The sequence below is a fragment of the Beta vulgaris genome, chromosome 5 (genome assembly GCF_026745355.1).
Source record: "Beta vulgaris subsp. vulgaris cultivar EL10 chromosome 5, EL10.2, whole genome shotgun sequence".
In the NCBI taxonomy this organism is placed as follows: Eukaryota; Viridiplantae; Streptophyta; class Magnoliopsida; order Caryophyllales; family Amaranthaceae; genus Beta; species Beta vulgaris.
Genome location: NC_079206.1, coordinates 61,789,865 through 61,813,491, shown reverse-complemented (window position 1 = coordinate 61,813,491; position 23,627 = coordinate 61,789,865). Strand labels below are relative to the sequence as shown.

At 33.1% G+C, this 23,627-nt stretch overlaps 2 protein-coding genes across 6 annotated transcripts in view; both read left to right on the top strand.

The window, feature by feature from the left end:
* Positions 1-3,311, top strand: part of LOC104894278 (serine/threonine-protein kinase ATM) — a 61,767-nt gene extending 58,456 nt beyond the window's left edge. For all 5 annotated transcript variants that reach the window (XM_048644115.1, XM_048644114.2, XM_010680468.4 and 2 more), the window contains 5 exons: positions 934-1,065; positions 1,158-1,292; positions 1,382-1,447; positions 2,168-2,311; positions 2,990-3,311. In XM_048644115.1, the coding sequence (XP_048500072.1) occupies positions 934-1,065; positions 1,158-1,292; positions 1,382-1,447; positions 2,168-2,311; positions 2,990-3,067 (555 nt within the window). In that variant the 3' untranslated portion in view covers positions 3,068-3,311. The remainder of the gene's footprint in view (positions 1-933; positions 1,066-1,157; positions 1,293-1,381; positions 1,448-2,167; positions 2,312-2,989) is intronic.
* Positions 3,312-11,670: 8,359 nt separating this feature from the next.
* On the top strand, positions 11,671-15,312 carry LOC104894277 (probable inactive poly [ADP-ribose] polymerase SRO5). The gene is made up of 5 exons (XM_010680467.4): positions 11,671-12,439; positions 12,540-12,778; positions 12,865-13,001; positions 13,127-13,242; positions 14,953-15,312. Exons 1-5 carry the CDS (start codon positions 11,874-11,876, stop codon positions 14,957-14,959), a joined length of 1,065 nt encoding a protein of 354 aa, XP_010678769.2. The 5' UTR covers positions 11,671-11,873; the 3' UTR covers positions 14,960-15,312.
* The last annotated feature ends 8,315 nt before the right edge of the window (positions 15,313-23,627 follow it).

The following is a 23,627-nucleotide window of genomic DNA, read 5'->3' as shown; positions in this document are numbered from 1 at the left end:
TAGGTATCAAGTTCCAAACCTATACCATCTTGATTTCATTCCTGATTCCAAACCCATACCACTATATGAACCAAATGATCCATTACTTTCTTAGGGTATATGGATTTCAAGATCCTCACTATTCATCCTCACAATACCCATGCTTCCTTATTGGTGTGCTCTATGCATATGTAATTCTCGTCCTGGCTATATTCCTTTCCGTCATCCCTCGTGTTTTTTTCCCCTTTTTTTGGTTCCTTCATCTTTTCCCTCTTGTTCTTCTGTTATCGACTTATCGTCCTCTCTTGAACCTTTCTGTTACATTTAGCATTGGTTATCATTTCTCTGCCTCTCAAACCTTTTTATTTTTTTTGAGTTAAGGATATAATGAAGTTTTGGAATGTCTTCTCCCAAGGCTATATGCCAGTCAAATTTCTTTGTAATGTGGACCGTGAACCTTTTGGGACCAAATTTGACCCTTGATGTTCACTATGAATCGGAAGATGTTATAAACCATAATTTGTAGTATATATGAATCAAACAGTATTACTTATTTATTGTAAATTAGTCCTTTGGTCAAAAAAGGCACTGTGACTAATAAAAAAGTTTGGAGGTAGTATTAGCAAGTAGGTTAATCAAGTAGATTAAGTTTAATCAACCCACTAACTGCATTGACCTATAGATTAGCTTCAATGTAATTCTGTAGTACCTACTTCTATAGCTATGCAAATTTGTTATGCTTGATTTATGAGAATTCATTCACCAGATCACTTCAAAAGTCAGGAAGATTGTATCCCTTCCAAGTGATCATTTCTGCACACCTTACATCTGAATCTTTCTTGCATGTCTTTGACTTGAATGTCTTGTTATCTAGGATAACTATCATCTCAGCTGTAAACAGTGATCTTTATCTTCTAGAGATTTTCTAATACTTGCATTTCTCCGCTTCCATAGGTAGGGTACATTGTTGGACTGGGAGATCGACACTCCATGAACATTTTGATTGATCAGGCTACTGCAGAAGTTGTTCATATTGATCTTGGTGTAGCTTTTGAACAGGGATTGATGCTTAAAACACCAGAGCGGGTTTGTCTATACTCTGATGATCAGTTTTGCGTAAATGTAGTGTTCTCATGTTCTCGTTTTGTTGATTATGTGAATCCAATTATCTTTTCAAGGTACCATTCAGGCTAACACGAGACATCATAGACGGGATGGGCGTCACCGGGGTCGAAGGTGTTTTTAGAAGATGTTGTGAGGAAACACTCGCTGTGATGCGAACTAATAAAGAAGCTCTCCTGACTATTATTGAAGTACTGCCAGCTCATGAAATCTCTTATCTTCCCGGAAGATCTTAATGAACTTGTTACCATCTGTAATTTACCTTTTTACTGACATGCAGGTTTTTATTCATGATCCTCTTTATAAATGGGCTCTATCTCCGCTGAAGGCATTACAAAGGCAAAAGGTAATAGGTCATATGCCTTTTATCTTATGCTAAATTATGAAGGCAATCCGCAGAACTGAATTAGTATCTAGTATGAAATAGTGATAGGCTGTAGCTCCGAACTTGCAACAGCTAACATAATTATGCACTTTACAATTTCTTGTGCACAAGGTCAAGAATTTAAGATCATGCTTGTTAGTGGAGTCTTCATTCTTCTGTGTTAAATGATAAGGAGTGAAACCCTATGGAATCTGCAGCACTTGAGAGAAGTAGACTATTGCTAACAGAAGAGTCATTGACCGACTTGATTTCAATTTGGTTTCTACCATATAAAGGAGGTTATCAAACATTCGGTTCAGTTTTTCAGATCAGTTTCGTTTATTTCAATCCATGTCATATCTAGGTCTGTTGCAACTTAGTCATTTCAATCCAAGTCACATTTAGCCGATTTAGGTCATGTTTATTTGGAGGGGTCAGGTTCTCTTCTTTCGAGTATATTTCGGGTCTGATCCAGACCATTATAGTCCAATGATTGGGCACAATTTTGCCAGTTTATTGTGTAGCAGGAATCCTTTGCGTAATGTGTTCTTTTTATTTTTGCATATTTGTTTTTCCCCACAGCTCATGCACGTGCTGGAGAAATCAAATAATGAAAAATTTGATCAATTTTGAAATAAATTGCCGCTTCAATGTCTATCATCCGTAAGTGATGCTCATTCATGATTTTTTGCCTTTTGACAGGAGACAGATGATGATCTAGAGACCAGCTGGGAGGACTCGCAAGATGAACATGAAGGGAATAAGGACGCTGCACGTGCACTGATGCGTGTTAAACAGAAACTAGATGGATATGAGGATGGTGAAATGAGAAGTGTGCATGGACAGGTAAATTTTGCTAGATATCATTTGATGTAACAGATCAGTAGATACATTCGGTAAATAAGCCGCTTTCCAGCTCAAGGTTTTTTGTCTTCTCTGTGTCCCATTTGCTTCAGTCTTGCTTCTATTTGATGACACATAAAAGCACTGTCAAATTGTGTTCTGCTTTGCCTATTTTATTGTTTTACATGAGGTCCATATTGAAACGGAGTTCCACATAGCCACATAGGTAAATACTCAACCACCCAACAACAAAAAAAAGGCAAGTACAGGAACAACCACCTCGTAGTAAGGTTCCCACCAGGCAAAATTTTTCTTGTGGACTGTCTTCTTTATTTTCAAATTTCAACTTAAAATCTTGTATTTGATAAGATATGTAATACCATGAAAAGATGTTTGTGAACCAAGAAAAAGAGCTGTTTGTAACATGTTAGAATGTTGCTTCTTGCTCATGCTTCTATAGTTATTAATCCATCCAACATATTAATGTGATAAAATTCATACAAAATGTTTTTCCCACGCCCAGCAGATGAGTTTATTTCCAGTCCACGAAATACCTGATCGGCAGATTTTACTGAATATCCTGTGTATCTGTTATGCATCTTATGGTCATACATTTGGAGTTGTTTGCACTCTTGTTATATCTTTCTGTTTGGGTCGTAATAGCCTATCTTTGTGTTGCAGGTTCAACAGCTGATCCAAGACGCGATTGACCCAGAGAGGCTATGTAACATGTTCCCTGGATGGGGTGCATGGATGTAAAGAAACAGGGTCACCCTAAAAAGTTCGCTGTATATCTGGTCTTGTTCCCCAACCTTCTCTCCATGTAATCCTTTTCCTATGTATTTTTTGTAGTGCAAATGCGCCATGTACATATATGTATACCAAGGTGCTGCTTTGCGAGTTAGAGAATTGTACAGTGAGGTTCATTCTATTTTTGAGGGAGAAATCTTGCATTTTGAGATGTAAATGAATCTTATAGTAATCAGAAGAAAAGTTTCTTCAAGCATCAGATATTAAAAAAAAGAGAACGTATTGTGTCGGACTCGTCCGACCATAATCTTTGGTCGGACGACTTTCAGGTGGTTCCAATTTTTTTTCAGTTAGTTTTAATTTTCTTTCAGGTAGTCTTAATTTTTTTTCAGGTAGTCTTCATTTTTTTTCAGGTAGTCTTCATTTTGTTTTCAGTTAGCCTTCTTTTTTTTTCAGTTGGTTTTTGTACTTCAGTTAGACTTACTTTGGGTTTCAGTTGGTCTTTATTCTTTTTCAGGTAGTCTTCATTGTTTTTCAGGTAGTCTTTATTCTTTTTCAGGTAGTCTTCATTTTTTTTCAGGTAGTCCAACTGAAAAAAAAAAAGTCCAACTGAAACAAAACAAAGTCCAACTGAAAGAAACACAAAGTCCAACTGAAAGAAAACAAAGTCCAACTGAAAGAAAACAAAGTCCAACTGAAAGAAAACAAAGTCCAACTGAAAGAAAACAAAGTCCAACTGAAAGAAAACAAAGTCTAACTGAAAGAAAACAAAGTCCACCTGAAAGAAAACAAAGTCCAATTGAAAGAAAATTTCAGGAGCTTGTGTTGCTGCAGTAGCCATGGAAGAACCTCTGGTTGTTGACATGAACTTAGATCCATCATCGGAGTTCCAATTCCGACAGCCACATATATATTAAACACTTGGGACGTGGCATGCTTCATAGAAGCATATGTGTAAATAAAGAATGAAAATTGCGATACTAATAATAATATTGCGTTGATTTGCCGACCAATTATTGATGTTGCTTTTTAACGAGCAAAATCATCTTCAACTCCACAAACGAATATCTAAATTTAGGTTGCCGGCAGCAAAACAAACAGAAGGGGTGGTAGCTGATGGGTACTCCTTTAACCATTCTTTAATCACATACACTTATTTTGGAGCGATAATTTTACGATGGTTAATTGTAGTTATAATAAGCAATTAGATTCAAAGAAAATAGCAGCGAGCAAACTTGGAAGATCACTGAGCTCAAGAAGAAGGAGCACACCCAGATGCAGGAGAGAGAAAGTTGTTGAAAATTTGAAATTATTCAAGACACAATAATTGACGCTGCTGTTGTTGGTTCATCGTTGTTGTTGTTGTGAGTTGTTGTTGTTGTCCGACCGAAAGTTTCGGTCAGACCGTCTGATACAATACTTTCACTAAAAAAAAAAAAGGTGGTACGTTCTCTTCTTGATATTGAATTTGGGTCGTTGTCTAATTTTAAATTAAAATTAGACGATGTCCTACAAGAGAAAAACAGCCTATACAAACCTTTATTGCAATTCACCCGTGTGCTGATCTCTAACTTCACTTATCCAGCCTTCTTTTTACGTTTTACTCTAAAACCCCAGTGCAATAATACTACTTTAGAGAGAAATATATTTGATTTTACAGATCAATTAAGTAGATTTTTTATTTATTTATCAAGAAGTATGATTAACTTCTGCTAATATAAATTTTTTATCCTGTCAAAAGAAAAACACAGGTGACAGGAATACAGGAGCAATATGTCACTGGCACCATTAGATTTTACCTTGCACATTTTTTACTAATCATCTTGATGAACCGTAAGTTTGACGCAATTCTCAATACAAAAATGTGAATCTTCCTGGCGAAAAGTTAGATTCTAAGATGGTTGGAGCTGCAACATACTTGGAGAATTCGATACTTCAATAATTATATAGTGATCATGATACAGATAGTTGCTAAAGGAAGAAGAAAAAAGAGGGCTTAGAATATTTCTTTTTAAATTCTAATGGAAGTAGGAAACACCTTAATGGTGAAGTATCCAAGTCACTACAACATATAAGAAGAATAGTAGTATTGACCAATAATAAGACTTTGTTCTTAAAGAAAAAGGCTAGGAAAATAAAATAATGTCTAAGATACAAAAAAAATTAAAAAAGGATGAAGATTTGGTCTTCCTTTTCTATTCCTTTCTCCTACATTCGACTTTTGATAAAGTTTATTTTGGAACCTTTTCCTATCCTAAGACTCCAACCATGAATGCATTTTACTTAGATTTGGCTACAAATATAAGGGGGCTAAGTAATCCCAAGATCACATTACAAGCTTTAAATATTCATTACCTTACTATTGCATTCAAGAATAATGAAATATTTCTTTTAAGTATAGTATATGATATGGAGAAAAACTCTACTATGTCGACACCTCTCTCACTGATCAATTGGCCTAAATTAATAGGTCATGTCTTTTGAGGATAGGGAGTTTGTACTTCTAAAAGGCCCGTAAAGAGGTTTTGATCTTATGATGAACTCAAGCTTATTATTAAGAGCATATGGCTTATTTACTATTTGATATTTTAGGAAGGTAATTACTAGATAAGCCTACAAGTTCACATAGCACTCGTTAGCATTTGCCTACATAATTCACACTTAATATTAAAATGTTAGAGACATAATATAAAAAAATTTTAAAATAAGAAGAAGGCGCCCTAATCGGACCGGAACCTTGCACAGGTCAATCCGGTTCGGGTTTACAGGCAAGGCTCCTTAGGAGTAGGGGGAAAGAAAACTTACTACACAACTAGAGTGCTTAAATTAAATAAGAAAATCAAATCATGCATGGAAGAGAATAAAATTAAAAGTATATATATTTTTACATTCTTCATTGATACTAAAACTGACTAATGCCTCTACCTACTAACACTGTTTTTATTTTTAATTTTTTTCAGTAAGATTCTTATATAGAGAATCTTCTTACAAGAATAAAACCCTAACTTTATTCTAGGACATAACTTAAGAAAATTAATCTAATGTCATTGTACTATATACTTCTTTCATAATCAACATTTTAACTTTTAAGTTTGTCAATATACAACTTTGACCATTAATATCTCTAATTATATATTTGTGAAAATTGTAAAAAAAAAAAGTGTAATCTTGCAAATATATATTGAGATAAATCCTACAACATCTTACATACTAAAATTTGTATTGTATATTATTCACATATTTTTTTTGTCAAAATAAGTACATAAATATTATAAAAGTCAAAATATTACAACAATTAAAAAACGAAGAAAGTATTCAATTTGCAGTGCATGGTGAAGTTGATAAAAAAAATTAAATTTTTTTACAGCGATTTATTAAGACATTTTTATCATTTATTACGTATAATGATAACTTTTTTGGGTACAGATTCGGGCTAGGCCCATGCTGCCCTACCTCAGGCCCCCAACCCAAACCCTTCATTGACAGCCTAAAACTTACATGAAGATGAAGTTTCGAACCCAACCCTTTGCTTAAAATTCTTTGTGGGAAGACACTGCTCTACCATCACTTCCTCACTTGATTTGGACGTAGTGAGTCAATTCGACATTATGGCTTCGTTTGGTAGGGCGTAAAACGTTTTCCCGAAAAATTGTTTTTTTCCATTTTCAGTTTTACATTGTTTCGTTGGCAAAAGAGTGTAAAACCATTTTCTCTTGGGGTAAAATTAGTCTCCCAATGATGGAAAACCATTTTCCTTTCAAGATGAAGGGAAAAATAATTTTTTTATCTCTCTTATATACTTTTCTCACTACCTCCTTACTTTTCCTTTCATTTTCCTTTCATTTTATCATTTTCCTTACATGAAACCAACCAACGGAAAACTAATTTTAAAATTGTGTTTTCCATTGTAAATAGTTTTCCATGAAAATCATTTTACACTGAAAATGTTTTACGTCCTACCAAACGGACCCTATATCTTTCTTGTAAAAAGGCTCTTGTGCGCTAAATGTAGTGAGAAATTACCAATTTTCTTGTAAAAAAGAAGTCCAAAGTACAAAAAGGAAAAAAAAAAAGACCAAGTAAGAAAAGAGGCACTATATCATTGCATGTTAGACCTTTCACGTCCACTCAGGAACTGTTTCAGCAATAGGTCGATTGCTATTTCATAGCATTTTGGACATTAATTAACTCCACTTAGCTATCTATTGCAATTTAGCTATAATTGTGCTTTATTTTAAAGGGAGGTTTTATGTCAAATCAAAGAAAAGATCAGGAAAAAAAAGGGGAGTTAATGTTCTTCTAGGGGGATGTTAAGATGTGAGGATTGGTATGTGTAGGTAAAAGCTAAGCCAATTTTTTCAAATTAGGATTGAGAAAACTTTACATGGTACTTTTATAGTTTTATTTCAGACTAAATTTTACAGCCTTTGTTTTAGAACACTTGACAATTGACATATATATTTGATAAAAAACACATATTATTAAAATAGGTGGTCTAATTTTAATATAGAATTAGATGAACTCAATTGACTTATTCTAACAAGTCCATTACATTTCACTCTCACCCAACATTATTCTAGTCATCCATTCTCTTCTCCTTCATTCCTTTGTTTTCTTGATTCTCGAAATACAACAAACAATTTTAAACAATAACTAGATAGTCTTACCGAACGCATTAAAATAGTCACTAAATGGATTAAATTAGTCATTGTATGGGTTAATGAATGTCATTATTGAATAGATTAAACTAGTAACGAAATAGATTGAACTAGTCTTTAAATAGATTAAACTAGTCACTATATCGAAAAAAGGTGGCATGTTATCTTCTTAATATTGGGTTTGTGTCGTGCTTAATTTTAAATTAAAACTAGTCGATCTCTTACAAGACTAACTGTATTAAAAGAGGGTCTCACAATAAATAGATCAACTCTAATTCTCTTGGGATCGAATCTCCCCCCCTTACAAGAAGGTATTCCCGAATCCCCTATTGCAAGTGATTTCATCTTACAGATATGATGTTATATATATATTGTTGGTGTCAATGTTGTATAAGGGGGATTGAAAGTTAATGGGAAGTATATGTTCCCCCTCAAATTGCTGCCTTTTTAATTAGATTTTTAAAAACATTTTGAGTTCTATAATATGACTTTCTTTACTTCCAACAAAAAAGATCGATCAAAGAAAAAAAAAAGCAGAACATCCTTTAAAGAAAAGTCAAAAGATTTGTAGCTCGAGCCATATCTACTTACCCACATCATTAATTTTGATATGGACATCCTTCCGCCAAATTGACTTTCTGATTCTGTCGATTTTTACTTAGCCATCTATTGCCTTCTGCGATTCTACCTATAGTTTCTATGCCTTGTTCACTTATTGATTTTTATATTAAATTATAATTTCGTCTAAAAAATTATGTTAATAATAACACGATATAATTAAACAAGATCAAATTAAATTTGTGTTGACCGCATTCGAATTTCGGATATATCTCGATGTTGATGCTGTAACACCCCTCGGTGTTCAGGAGTCCACTAGCAGATATTGTCCACTTTGGTCACTAGCCCGCAATGATTTACTTTGTTGCAGAATCGAAGTCCTAACCAAAAACACTTAGCATATACTAGGTTGGAGTGTTCACCTCTTAATTAATAAACCATGTTTTGTTCTTCTTAACTTTTGATGTGGGATAGCCAAGATCTTAGTCACCTTCTCCCCTCTTTTAAGGAGCCTCCGTTCACGTAAACACTATAGGATATCGAAATGGTCCTAACTCTGATATCATATGTAACATGCATAAGTGTTGAGGAGCCTACAAGTAGATATTATCCTCTTAAGGTGCATAAGAGCCCACATCGGAAGTTGATGAGAACAAATCCTTCTTTATTAATAGGTGGACCGTGGACACTTCAACCTAGTAGAAGTCTTTTGGATAATATTTCGGTTCTGCACCAAAGCAAATCCTTGCGGACCTGTCCCGAAAGAGCACAATATCTACCTATGACATATGACAGTCCCAAACTATATATAAGAAAAATGATTAGGATTTTATGAGAAGGAAGAGAGAGAGAGAGAGGGGAGAGGAGAGGAGGATTGAAGCTAAATTAATACTTTAAAAGTTAAAATTGATTTTTGTTCATTGCCTAATATTTTTCTCATACGGATTTTTATGGAGTTAAATTGATTTTTCTATAATTGAAACTAGTTTTTGCTTATGAAAAGTAATAATGTTTACACTGACTAAAATTATTTTAAGTTGAAAAGATTAAGGCTTAATGGTGTCATATTGTTTTTACCTTTAAGAAGGGTTTTTAACTAAATCAAGACTTCACTAAACATGAAAAGGTGGTGTTTGTTGAAATAGCAACCTAGTATAATCTCTTTATCTTAGAAAAAATTGGGCACAAAGATCCAGAGAAAATATAAGGTTATTCATTTAAAAGAAATTGCAATTGATAAATGAGATATTATTTAAGATAGTGGCTATTAAGAAAAGATAGAAAAAGTAAGTCTCATAGATGATATATAGTAGTATATATTCTAGTTGAGTATATATTGTTCCTAAGTCAAATAAGAAAGAAATGGATAAATTACTTCATGACATCCATATTGGCATAATGAGTAATGTATTTAAAGACATAGAGTAACTTTTAGTTGCAAAAGTAGTATTTTGGGAAAAGCAATATAAATATAAATTTTAAGTTAGAGGGAACTCTTCAAATAGATATGATTATGAGTGATCCTTTTCGACTCAAAAGGCGCGGGTTTGATAGGAATTACTAACTGGGTTTTTCAAGTTTGACCTAATCCGACTAAATTTTTTTAAAATCAACTGGATTTTGGACATCGCAAGTTTTGACCAAATCTGAATTTTTTGGCAAAATTTGGCCCAACCCAAACCGAAAAAGTTCTCTTACCAGCCCAAAATAGTGGGTTTAAGCACAAAAATATTGACTTGGTCATATGCTAGGTATGGTTCAACCTGAGACTTAGGTCTCAAATGCAATTTGGTCAAAATCTGGCTTGACCAGCCTGACCGCTCAATGATCAATTGTAACTTGGAGTTGCTTTTATGGAGACCTACAATCCTCCTTTACCTACTTATATGAGGTAGCTAGTTTAACCTACCTTTATAACCTTTCTAATAATATCTCCCATATACGAAGTACTAGTCGCAAACACCCTAACACCTGGGCAGGCATATTGTCCCCCCCCCCCCCCCCCGACCTATGGCTCCAAACAGCGAACTCAATAGCTAGCTACAGGACCAAGCATCCCGTCTGGACCAATAATAAGCTACTCATCGGAGCAGCATTATTGCTCGCGTAAACTGTCGTTGGATCTTGTAACTACACTTTATAGATTTCATATAAGGGGTTGTGATCCTTGCTCCCCAAAGCTTGTCCCTAATAAAGCTTTATCTAGGAGATTTTCTCTTGTAAAGTCCTCGTATGGTAATCAATGACGACATTAATCTATCCACGTTAGGTAACTTAATATATCAAGGACCTTCCTAAATTATATCATATTAGTCAAATAGATCCTCTTAAAAGATTTGGGATATCTCCTAAAATCAATCTCTAGAGAAGTTTTCTCGATCACAAAAATTTATGTCGCAAATATCCATTTCCCAGGTGAGCACCATGTGCCTTTTACGAGGATATAATCCTGGAAAAGTTAGTAGATTCAGGATAATTAAAGCTGGCAATACTGAACAACCGTTATTAACTACAATTGATAAAAAGTTGTTATATTTGTGTTTTCAGTTGGTTAACTTAGAATTTAGCACGTGTTCTCTTTTTAATTAAACACGTCATTTAAGTGTAATCTTAACGGCTAATCTTTCCTTTTCTTTTCCTTTTCTCATTGTGATGCTAGCAAAATAATCTGAAAACAAAACAATAAGTTGACCAAAAGAATATTTCTATTATAAGTTATAAACCCCTCAAATCAAATTTGGATTTCAACATCATCTTAATTCTAAAATCATCATCATCATCATCATCATCTCCCTTCCATACCTATTACAAAATAAACTTATCCTTTATTCAAAAAAAACAACCCAAAATCACTAGTTTTCTCCTAATCTACTATCACAAGTATCTCACCAAATTCCCAAAATAGACAACCATCAATAATAAAGATATCAACAACAACAAAAAAAAAAACTTCTCACACCTTTACCCCACGTTTCCTACGTGGCACAAACAAAAGTTCAACCATCACCCACACTTCTTCATCTAATTTACTTACCCTACAAGGCTAAATTCCAAAAATAAAACACTTAATTTCCCCCAACTCCTCAAAAGGGCAAAATCGTCAATTCACTACCCCCACAGTTTTTTCCTTCCCAAGTTTCAAAGTCACATTAAAAATTTCCCCCCTTCCTCTTTTAGTAAACCGACGGCGAATCTAATCACCCAAAACAACCCTATTTTATTAATTTCTTCCCCAAAATACAATTTGCAAATTTAAACCGCCAACCTTTTTTTTAACCCAAAACCATAAACCGGGTTCCTAATTCAAGTCGGTTTCTTCTGTTACGTACTTCATTTTCTCTCTCCTCCACCGCCTTCTCTAATCTCTTATCTATATATACCTTTTCCCTCCTTACTTTTTTCCGACAATACAAATTGCATGAACTAAGAAATACATTCTACCACAAAAAAATTATTTTCTTTCCTTCAAGATAAAGAAATCATACCTTCTTCTTCTTCTTCAATGAGATTGTTATTATCTTCATAATAATATCATCATATCTCATCCTCAAATTCTTTGATTTCTCTGATATTTTTTTTTATAGATCGAATTTCTATTAATGGAAACTTGCATTCAACAACATGATGTTGTTCAATTCTCCAAAGAGAATTTCATCGCCGTCGCTGGTGAATATAACGGTAATTTTTCACGATCACTATCAGATTCAGCTTCCGATTGCGAAAGTGGTGTAACCGGAAGTTCTTCATCATCGTCATCTTCTGACTCTAGACGTCGTCGCCGGAGATCGAATCTCCGGCGAAGAATCTTCGACGAGAATCTTGCTGTTGAACTCTCTGAACAAGAGAGAACTCATGAGGTGATTCGCCGGAGATTCCTTTCTGCTATGAGAGATGATACTAAAGTTGTCTCAATTCATAAGAGGATTTGGTCGTCTGATTTCTCTGCTCAAGCTCGTGTTCAATCATTTCAAGTTCACTCCAAAGCTTTAGCCTCTAACAACAATGGCGGCGCTGGAGCTTCTCCTAATTCTATGAAATTCGCTTGGTTTGGCGGTTCAAAAGAAAGAATTCATCACATTTTATCTCGTGGTTTTAGCTTTAACGATATTCGAGATAACATTAATGCTGCCATTTTTCTCTCTCCTGATCATTCACCTGTCAACAGGTAATTAAATTACTTCATACTTAACACAATTCCTTGTAATTTTCATTAATTTCTCATTAGAATTGATTTTTTGACATTGTTTTTTTTGGATTGATTGAAGCTTGGAGAAGGCGATTCCAGACGAAGATGGAGTTCGACATTTGCTACTTTGCCGAATCGTACTCGGACGATCCGAGTTAGTTCAACCTAACTCAGCTCAAACAGAGCCGAGTTCAAACGAGTTTGACTCAGGAGTTGATGATTTTGAGAATCCGAAAAAGTATATAATCTGGAGTTCCAATATGAACTCTCACATTTTGCCAGAATATGTTGTTAGTTTCACAGATTCATCTACTACAGGTAAAAATTAAAATCAAACAAAATTAAGTTTATCTTAAATTTTATTTTAGTTATTTGTGATTTAATATTTTGATTTAATTATGCAGGAAATTCAAAAATTGTGAATGGAATGAAAATGCCGAGTTCTCCGTGGATTTCGTTTCCATCATTGATTTCAGTTTTGGGGAAATTCTTGCCACCTGATGCTATTTCCTTGATCAGCAAGTATCATGTAGAATATAAAGTACGTGTTATTTTTTTTCTTTTAATTTTATATTAGTTGATAATAATAATAATAATTAGGAACTTTTTGATTAAGATATTAGTTGAGTTTATTTATTAACAAATTATTTTGTTTCTGTTTTCCAGGAAAAGAGAATTTCTCGACCGGAGCTTATAAAAATAGTGAGACAAATCGCAGGGGACAAGCTGTTGGTTGCTGTTATTAAATCTTGTAAAAAAAAAAATCTTGTAAAGGCGTTAAGGTGAGCAATTGTTTTTAAATTTCCTTTTTTCGGTTATCAGTTGAATTTAGTTTGCACATTTATATGCAATGTCTTATATTTGATGGATAATCTCTAATTTATCGTAAGACGTTATAAATTATTATGTGAAAATGTTACGGAGTCATATCTTTAAATTAGAATAGTTGTAGGGTGCTTCTATTGATCTAAAAGGGAAAAAAATAAGTTTTAGGTTTGATCATGTTTACTTAGGTTTAGCCAGGTAAAATTGTAAGTTAATAAATTCGTGGCTAATTATATATGTGCAATTAAGTCTAATAAGTTCGATTTAGAAAAAAAAAAAGTTTTAGGTTTGATCATGATTACTCAAGTTCAATCATATTCAATCGGGTGAAATTATAAGCTAATATATTCATGGTTGATTAGGTACAATCAGGTTTAATACGTTCAGTTCAATTCAGATGAATTGAATCACTTTACTTTTTGTTCGACATAAGATATTGCTAATATAATAATATTAGATGTATTGATCCGATGTTGTGTTAAAAATATTGAAGTCGGTTTAGAGATGATTTAATTATGTTATTAAGTCGGCATCCAGTACATGTTCATATGAATTAGTGTGATAATATCTTGTAGTAAAAAGATTAATTAAATAGGGTTGGAAAACATCTGGTGCTTATGCAACACACTTGGGCAAGTAGAATCAGATTCACATTATATTTGACAATTTATTTATTTTGGATTTGACAATTTGTGCAAATTGGGAAATGCATTATTATTCTGAACTAGCCAGTAGATACAAGTATACAAACCTTATCGATTACGTTTGGTTGTTGCTGCATGCTTTCCGTGTTTCGTCCGTAGTTCTTTTCTGATCTTTTCTATCACATTTATATTCTCTTTATGTATTGCATATTATATGCTCTTTCTTTTTTTCTTTCTTTCTCTTGAAGGGGGACTACCTTATTTAGTTAATTTCTTACCCAACAAGATTATTGGCAAATGATATTGAGATAGGACTTAAGTTCATGCTTTCATAAGTGAAGTTATTATATTCAAATTGTACAAACAAAAAAATGTATGAAATATGAATTGATTCTTTAAAAATAAAATTATTTGTATCATAATTTGTATATTTATTATTTCAATAAAAGGAGGAGAGTGCTCTCTATTAATAAATTAGGTATTCCCTTTAGAAAGGGAAACTTTTGCTTAGGATTTAAGGGGGGAGGGGGATTGGGAGTGTCTGGCTTGTAATGAGATTATGGATGGAGCTTGTGCGATGGCAGTCCAGAGGAATTCTTCTTACCAATTTTTAAAATAAAAAAATAAATAAATATCGAGCTTTTTAAATCTAAGGTGTTAATTAAGTAGTTCTTAAATCAGGAGTAATTTTCGTAAGTGAAGTTATTATATTCAGACTGTAATGTTCATGTTGGCAAGAGGGTTACAATTTTGGTATGAGAAGTTATGTTTTTTTTTTTTTTTTTTTGACGGAAAGAAAAGGGATTTCATTAATATTTCGCCAAACGGCACTTACAAGCCATTTCTGAAAAACATAAAATTCTAATAGAAATACATATCACCCTAGAAATGTTATATATAATGAGATTGATAATAACAAAACCTTCTATGCAATTGTGTTTTAAACTTGCTCTTATTAGCAACAATTGATTGTGGTACATTGAATAAAGTATGCTGATGTAAAATTTTCCCCTTCTTTTGTAGGAACTAAAGATGCCATTTGGTTTCTTGCGCAATAGGAACATTTAACATGAAGTAGGAAGATAATATAAATTTTCGAGAAAGCAATTGTGATGACACAATGACAATGCTATTGGTTCTAAATTTTGTCCTGTGATATGGTTGTAAATTTGTTTTGGGAGGGACGGGATGAAATGATAGGATATATAGAGAAAGAAAATAACAATTAGCATAGTTTGTAGTGATCCTAAATGCTAAAAGAGCATATATAGTGTTGTATCCTAGTTGACAGATCAAAGCGTGTACATGACTCAAATCTTGTATTAGAACGATATTCAATAATGGATGAGCAATATATAATTGGAGTGATGACATTTTGTTGAACTTTAATGTGACTTTGTCTCAAATTTGTTTAGTTTCTAAAAATATGTTGTTTGCTGTTGAAGATTTGCATTGGTTTTACGGTGAAAACTAGCGAGGATTACTTATGTCTATTTTACTTGCCACAGTTTTCTTATTAGTTCGTTTAATTATAATTACGATTATTTTTGTGAATTTCTGTTCTTCGCTGATTATGAAAATGATAATTGTTGCAAATATGAAAGAAGTAGGGGTAACATTTATGAAATAGAAAAAAGAGAGCGAATATCATAATAAGTGATATGAAAACAAGGCTTTTTAGGGTCATATCAATATTATCTTGAGAATACAATAATTCTCATTAGTATTAGAACCATTGGATAAAACAGAAAGAACATGTGTTTTTCTATAATGCAATTACTCTCATGCGCACCCATGGATAAAAAGATAAGGACGTTGTCAATGGATTTGATGTATAATGACCTGCTCCTTAAAACACTATATATGATTCTATAGTCTATGTCTTATAATTCCAAAGTTGAATTTGTTCATGATCTTTTTTTTTTTCTCTCTTTGCTTTTCTTTCGGTTTCCCTATTTTTATTTTTCTTTCATTAAAATTATCTATAAGACTCCAATGATCATACTATCATTGATCCTCCTTCTTTAGGGTTTATTATCAACTTAGAATTAGCACTCTTTATGAGAACTTGTGCTATTCCATTTGATAGTTGAAAAATCATCAAGAGATTTGTCTTACGGAGTCTGCGTTTAAGGCCTTAGCCTATACACGCTACGTTCAAGCTAAGGCTGCTTTATTCAACGTATAACTCAAAATAAGTCTTTATCCTTAGGATTAACGTGAGGGGATAGGAATGACTATATATATTTATGGAAATGAAGTCTGGGCTAATATGTTAGGTAGTGTTCAATGTTTGGCACTTTTCATACTTCATGAGCGCTCAAAACAATAGATATATTTCTCATTTGTTAATGTATTTGATTCATTCCTATTCGAGAATATTTGGGATTGGCTCCAATTGCAGTTGTGAACCGGTATTGGCACACTGGTGGATGAAACAACAACAATATAATTGATTTTGTCTGACCTGCCAAGAAGTTGGTAGTCCCATTAGGAATTATGTCGGAGTAGTTGGTGTTTCATGGGAATTTTTAAAGATATGAGAGACAAGATAAGTCGATTCGCCTACACGTCTTATTTTTATTGTGATATTGGGAAAAAAAGAATCCACGAATGATTTGATCTTCTAACATAAACATGAAGATAACATATCAATATATCATATTATATCATTAATCAATGGAAGCGAAAATATTATATATTGTAGAAATTTTCACTCTTAATTCAACAATAAAATGCAAACTGAGCCAATCATATTCTTATCATACTTGCACCAAACCGAATAAATGATAGCCTTATCTCATACTACAACTCTTTGCAGAAAAAGTATTCATATACATGCATCATAAAAAAACTGATCAACTAAGCATTAGTAGTTTAGTACTGGACAAGAAGGGTCACCTCAAACAAACGTTACACATGACACAAGCATGTGGTTTTTTACCTTATAAAAAATGTGGTGTTTTTTTTTTTCAAGCTTGGCAATTTATGTGCAAAGAGATGACATATAGACCTCAATAGTCTTTTATAGGATAATTTTTTTTGGCAGTAGTATTAAAAGCAGTAACATGAAAGTGGCCACTGAGCAACCTTGATAGAAAAAGACAACCTTATTCTGGGGGCACGTGAAAGGCTGGAGCATCACAACGCTTAGAAACCGTCCACATTGTCGAGCCCATCTTATGATGGTCATTAGTATTCAGTGGTAGTCATGAGGGCAGAGGGAATTGAAGCCCACAGCAGCTAGCCAAAACCGTGGGTAGTCAGTGTGTGGGACTCGTAGCTCAGTGCTTTCGTTATTCTCCTCACTGCTAACTAATTAACTTCAGCTCTAATTACGTTATACTTTTGTGTTTCTTCAGTTTTTATGTTGTACTTCAACCTTTTAAAAGTTCGATGTAGTGTCCCCAAGCTTACCTTTTTAATACACGATGCCCAAATTGTTGATTATATGTCATTAAGTAATTTTGTTTATTTTTTTTAATCTTTTTGGAACCCTTCGGAAACCCGTGGTAAGATGAATTTCCTCAAGGCTGCCCATACATAAAATCACTCACTTAGAGGTACAACAAGCTCCAAACCCCCTCCCCCTCTAACCCCCAAAAATATTGAAATTTTGCTTCCACCAAGATTTGAACCTTGATCTCCCATGTGGGAGATAGGAAGCCATACTATTGAACCCAAGAGTCCTTGGTATTTTTTAGAATTTATTAGAACTAATTTGACTTATATATACTTTAAACCTTAAAGAAATTATTCACAGATTAGATTTGTTCCACTAAATTATAAAAAGCACGAAATGAATGATGTATAATCAGGCAGGGAATTGTATATTAAAAAAAGTAAGTTTGAGGATAAAGTGTGGAATTTTTAGTATAATGTAGAAATTGAACACAAGGGTATAACGTGGAAAAACTTTCGTATTTTAATACTAGAGTTTGTCTTGTAAGAGAACGCCTATTTTAAAATTAAAATTAGGCAATGATAAGCTCAATATTAAAAAGAGAATAAGTCAAACAGTGACTAGGTTAATTTCTTTCGGTGACTAGTTTAATTCATTTAGTGACTAGGTCTATTTTTATATTAAAATTAGACCGTCTCTTTTAATAATTTTTGTTAATACTATTCATATAATTGACCCTGACTATCATTATTAACGTCTAATGATCTATATCTAAGAAAAGATTTGGTTAATATATAGTTTTCCAAATTTTTATGATTTTGACTTGTTCGTAATTTATGATATTAATAGTTAAAATAGATGAATAAGTCTAATGAAGTATATTTTTCAGATAGGTCACTTTTAAGTCAAAACATAAAAGGATAACTTGCTCTAGAAAAACATAAAAGGATAACTAAGCATGCAGCCAATACAGGGACGATTAATGTGTTGTTGTGTGTTGAAACCGTGTGTTTGTTTAATTTGTGTTGGCATGGTCATGGTGTATATGTGTTGTTCTAGCAGTATTTTTGGTAAGACCACTTGCGGTCCAAGTGAATCTAATTACATCATATTCGAATTTCGATCTAATTTGGAGGATTATTCAAGCAACTAACAGCAATCATGAGGCCAAGTAGGGTTCTGCCAACTGGATTTCTTTTTTGGACTATTAACTATAGTTGTCTTGAGTAATGTGTTGATTAATCCTCTTGAGCAAGTCAGAGCAACACACTAACTATTTGTGAAACCTAATTAGAAAGCTGTAGAACATAATTAGAAAGCTGTAGCTAAGTGGAGATGGAACCTTTTTCAACATGGTTGAAGTTAAAGTCAAACTTAGATAAATGAAATATGTAGAATAATTCTATTTTTTAAAGTATCAATCTCTGGTTTAGTCTTGAGATAATTAAATGGAATCAAATGGCCACTAGGCAATAGTACTTATAATAATAAACCAACAAATTAAACACTCCTTTAACATAGCAAAAATGATCATCTTACTTCCACAATGAATCATTAGAGGGTGGTTTCATAATCCCTTCCATTTTGCTCTTCAAATTTAAAATCGGAAAAGAAATCAATGTAACATTAAATATTGATATAAAAAAATTGTTACTTAAATATTTTTATTCTGATATTTGGCATCATAATTATGTACTTCCTATAATGTCCAAAACTATATGTTCTTCATGCCTACTATTTCCTCGATATTCTCAATTAGTTAACCTCTTAGTTATAGATAGTAGGCTAGGCGATTGTGCGGGTTTCTGGGTGGATAAAATGAAACTAGATTTTTCTACAAATTACTCGTGTGTTTCTACGTTTTCTATGTTGTACACCTAATATTTGTTCTTTTAATTTGTACTCTTGAACTTTTAATCTATTTTATGTTGTAACACTCCGTTAAGTTGACGTTAACTTTACCATTAGTTTCTTAATTTCAATTCCTTGAGATGAGGTTCTCCGGACCCCTTCGTTGCTTCGAACCCCCTTTCTTGCGTGTGTATGTTAGTTTCTTCGATTTTTTTTCACCAAATACCCCCGACAAATCACGAAATTCACCATATACCCTCCATGTTTCAAATATTCACCATATACCCTTGAGTTTACAAAATTGTGCACCATGTACCCTTTTTGCTAACGGACGTTAACTCACCGTTAGCTTTATTTACAATTTTTCCACTATTATCCCCAATCCTAACCCCTAACCCTAATGCCTAATTAACCTAATCCCTAAACACTAACAATTACCCTCCCCATGTCATCCCCCAGCCTAGCCCCCACCCCTCTCCTCCCTTCCACCCCGCAACCACCATGACCGCCGTTAGCCCCATATATATATATATATATATATATATATATAATATATATATATATATATATAATATATATATATATAATATATATATATATATATATATATTATGTACGTATGTATGTATGTATGTATGTATGTATGTATGTATGTATGTATGTATGTATATCTATCGGGCTAGTTGGCCACCATCCTAAGTAACCCCATAATTCCTCTTTCATTAAAATTCTGGGCACCCAAAAACTCATTTCTTCTACCTTTTCCTTTTTACTCCGTCCGTTTCCTACTTTCCGTTTAAGGGTATTTCCAAAAGATCTTCCCTCTTTTGCTTTATTCCTTATTTGACAAAACAAATTTCCCTATTTACACTCTCATGTCACTATCATATGGTCCACCATTACATTATTAATTCAATTTTACTCCCTTTCTCTCTCCTACTTTAACCCCTTTATATTTGTTTATTTATCTAACCCCTTTCTCTCTCCTACTTTACTCACACCATGCCCCACACAACTTGATTTTCCTTGGTATCTGTAGGAACAGTAAGTGGGAAGATCTTTAGGAAACGGAGGGAGTACTCTGTAAAAATACTACATATATAGTGGATTATAAGAAATGGAGCATTAAAATAAAATAATGTTGTCAAATTATCTTACCCCAATTCCTTTTCAGCTATTATTTTCAAGCTCAAACCTTATAATAGTTACACTATAACTTTGTCGTCTAATATTTCAAGTTAAACATGATAAAGTCTTATAATAGTTACACTTAACGAAAAAGACTGAAACAAGTATTTACATTTTCAACACTATTGTTACGGTACTAACAAGACACTATTGATGTCAAATTATCTTACCCCAATTCCTTTTAAGCTAATATATTCAAACTCAAACCTTTAAGATTATTTTTACTTATCATGTTATAACGTCAAATTTTCAACTTCTCATGGACAAAAAAACTGCAAAAAGTAACAATATAAATTACGAAATTTATAAATATATATATTTATTATTGTAATTGACCCGAGGCATCGTACGGGCCAAAAATACCAGTTCATATCATATAAGTTGTATAAGACATTTAATGGAAAGTAGTCATATATATTCTGATAACTGACAAGTAAAAAATATTAGGAATCATTGAACCAAGGTTCATTCAATAACCCTGTCAGATTTACTTGAGGTGACTTTTAAGTTGGTTACTTGAACAACAAGGTGAAGATGTTTCTTAATCTTGGTTAAAAGTATGTCCTAAAGCAAGTTAGTTTCCTAAATCTATAAGGATACGCATTTGGCTTGAGCAACAAGCAGATTCACATGGTTTTGAATTCTACATGGTTTTCTTAGATAACTTGGTCAAGAAATTTTGTTAGGAGTATGTTTTCTTTCCTTATAAAGTCAGTAGTACTTAGCAAGGGTTTATCGGCCTTCTGTAAATCACATTGTTTTTTTACTTATATGTTAGGATAGATTTTGTCCTTTTCAAATTAAACTACTCTTATCAGATACATCTAGAGACGGTTTATTGAGACATCTTAAAAGTTTCCTAGATCATGCACACCCCATTATTTTAGAAGACTTTCACTTAAAATTGCAGAGAAAGTTTCATATTATTAGGTGATTTATTTCTCCCTTTTTTTCAATGTGCATGTAAGAACTCATAGGAGATTTCATGAGATCTCAACAGCGATGCTTAATGCTAAGGCAATGCAATGCAAAACACTATTTGGAATACGTAGATAGAATATCTATCTAAAACAGATCGAGCTAGATTTTATTGATTTATATATACATGAAGGGGTAAGACTGTAAGTGGGTAACATTACCTTATTCTTGGCCTTTCTCAATGATAGATGATGATATGATTTTGTGAACGGAATCTAGTTTAGTTCCTCACAAGTTTCACTCACTTATGATTCTGTAAGGGTTCTAGCTCTAATACCTAGGCTTCACTCACCAAGGGTTCGAATTAGGATGTATATTGAGATTAAGTTTGTTAGCTTCACTCACTAACTCACTCGAATCTCACTTAGTTTTAGGTTTCACTCGCCTAACACTAAGGTTCTTGTATTTAGATTCACTCCCTAAAAACAATAATCAAGTCTTGGAAAATACGTCCAACAGTTACAAAGACAAACAAGTCTAAAATTTCAATAATCAATTATTTTTAGCCTCATAGGACTGCACATGTATTTATCGGAGATGAACAAGAAAACCCTTGCTCAGAAGCAAGCATATGGCCGAAATTACATGTCAAAATATAAGGAAAGTTTTCCCTTAAAACTATTAAACTAGTCTACAATCTAGCACAAAATAAAGAAAAATTTGATTTAGGAAAGCTTTTCAAAACTTTCCATAAATCTTATAAACATCACACGCCTACAATGATCACCCATCATTTCATAAATTTCGGCCCTCTAACTTGAATTAAATACTTTAATTAACTAACTTAACTAATTATATTTTTGGTTTCATGTAAAACCTTCATTTTAAGAGTGAACTAAAACCATGCAACAATCCTAAAAAACAAATAAAGATTATTCGATATTGTATCTATATCCACCTCTTGAAAAAAAAAAATTGTCCCCAAGTTCTCGCCGTGTGTGACAACAGACCACCAAGAGATCATCCATATGAGATGAATGAATACCAACAAGATCACCAACTGTAGTAGATCAAATATCGAACAATGATTCATGAGATCTTGAACAAACAACCCCATGTCTCGAGGACTTGCATTAGAAAAGGCATCCCTAAGGTTATTATCTCGAAGAAAAAGACAAATAAGACTAATTATCTTTGGGTCCTTGATATACTAAATGTATGTGTTCAGTACATAAAAGTAATGCTTTGCAAAAGTTGAAAAATGTTGTTATCCTGTTAGTCTGCTTTTATTTCCCATGGATATCAAAGCAGTCTATCTGAATGTATCTCAGAAGTTTTGAATGAAATTTAAGTGAGTTGTAGGAAGAAAAGAAAACCATAACTTTCTTAAACAGATTCCTCTTCAGGAACGAATTGAGAAGAATCAAGATATAAGGACTAATAGGAAAATGACAAAAGTTTAAGAAAGCGACAAAAGAGATCTGAGGTATATGGAGGCAAAGAAGGCCAAGTATATAATCTTTTCCCAATACCATGTGAGGGTTATATAATTTCATCATCAGAATGCTAAAAATGACCTTTTTTCTACATCACATTTGGTTAGAGGTTCAAAAACTGGACCCTCGATGGTAAATTTGAACAAATTGACTACTATATACAAACTTGAATCTTCGATGGGCACAAGGAAGAGTTGAGGAGTGTAGGTAGGGGCTTGCTGGAAAGAATTAGAGAAGTTGACAATGTCAGGTCAGTAGGTTTGGATTAGCAATCAGGTTACTTTTTTCTTATCTTACGAAGAGAACATTAGTAGACAAACATGCAATGAGGTTGTTTAAACCTTAATGCATCCCATACATGTATATCAATGAAGTGATAAGGAAATGAAGGCCCAACTCATAATTAATACTTTGAATTGAAGCATCTAGTTTAGAAATAGAAAGTGCGTCTATTTCAAGGTGAATGTAGTGGCACCTGAATTAATATACAGTCTTATTGTTTGAGTCTCAAAGATGTTGTTGTAGATATTTGACAATTTGTGGCACATACATACAAATGCATAATTGTTTTATGAATACTTATTATGTAATTACCTTTATTGCAGATTATTACAGCATTGGTCGAACCTATTCTCACGAGAAAATGATGAACTCAAAGAGTTGTGGATTACATATGTCGGAGATCAACAAGAAGCACAAATGATGAATGATTCTAACTTCCCGCCTAATTTTTTTTACCTTAATCCATTTTTGGATGTACATTATATTTTTGGATTTGGATATTAATATCATGTGGATGTGGCTAGTCTAGATTTGATCGTTTATGATTTAGATTAATATTG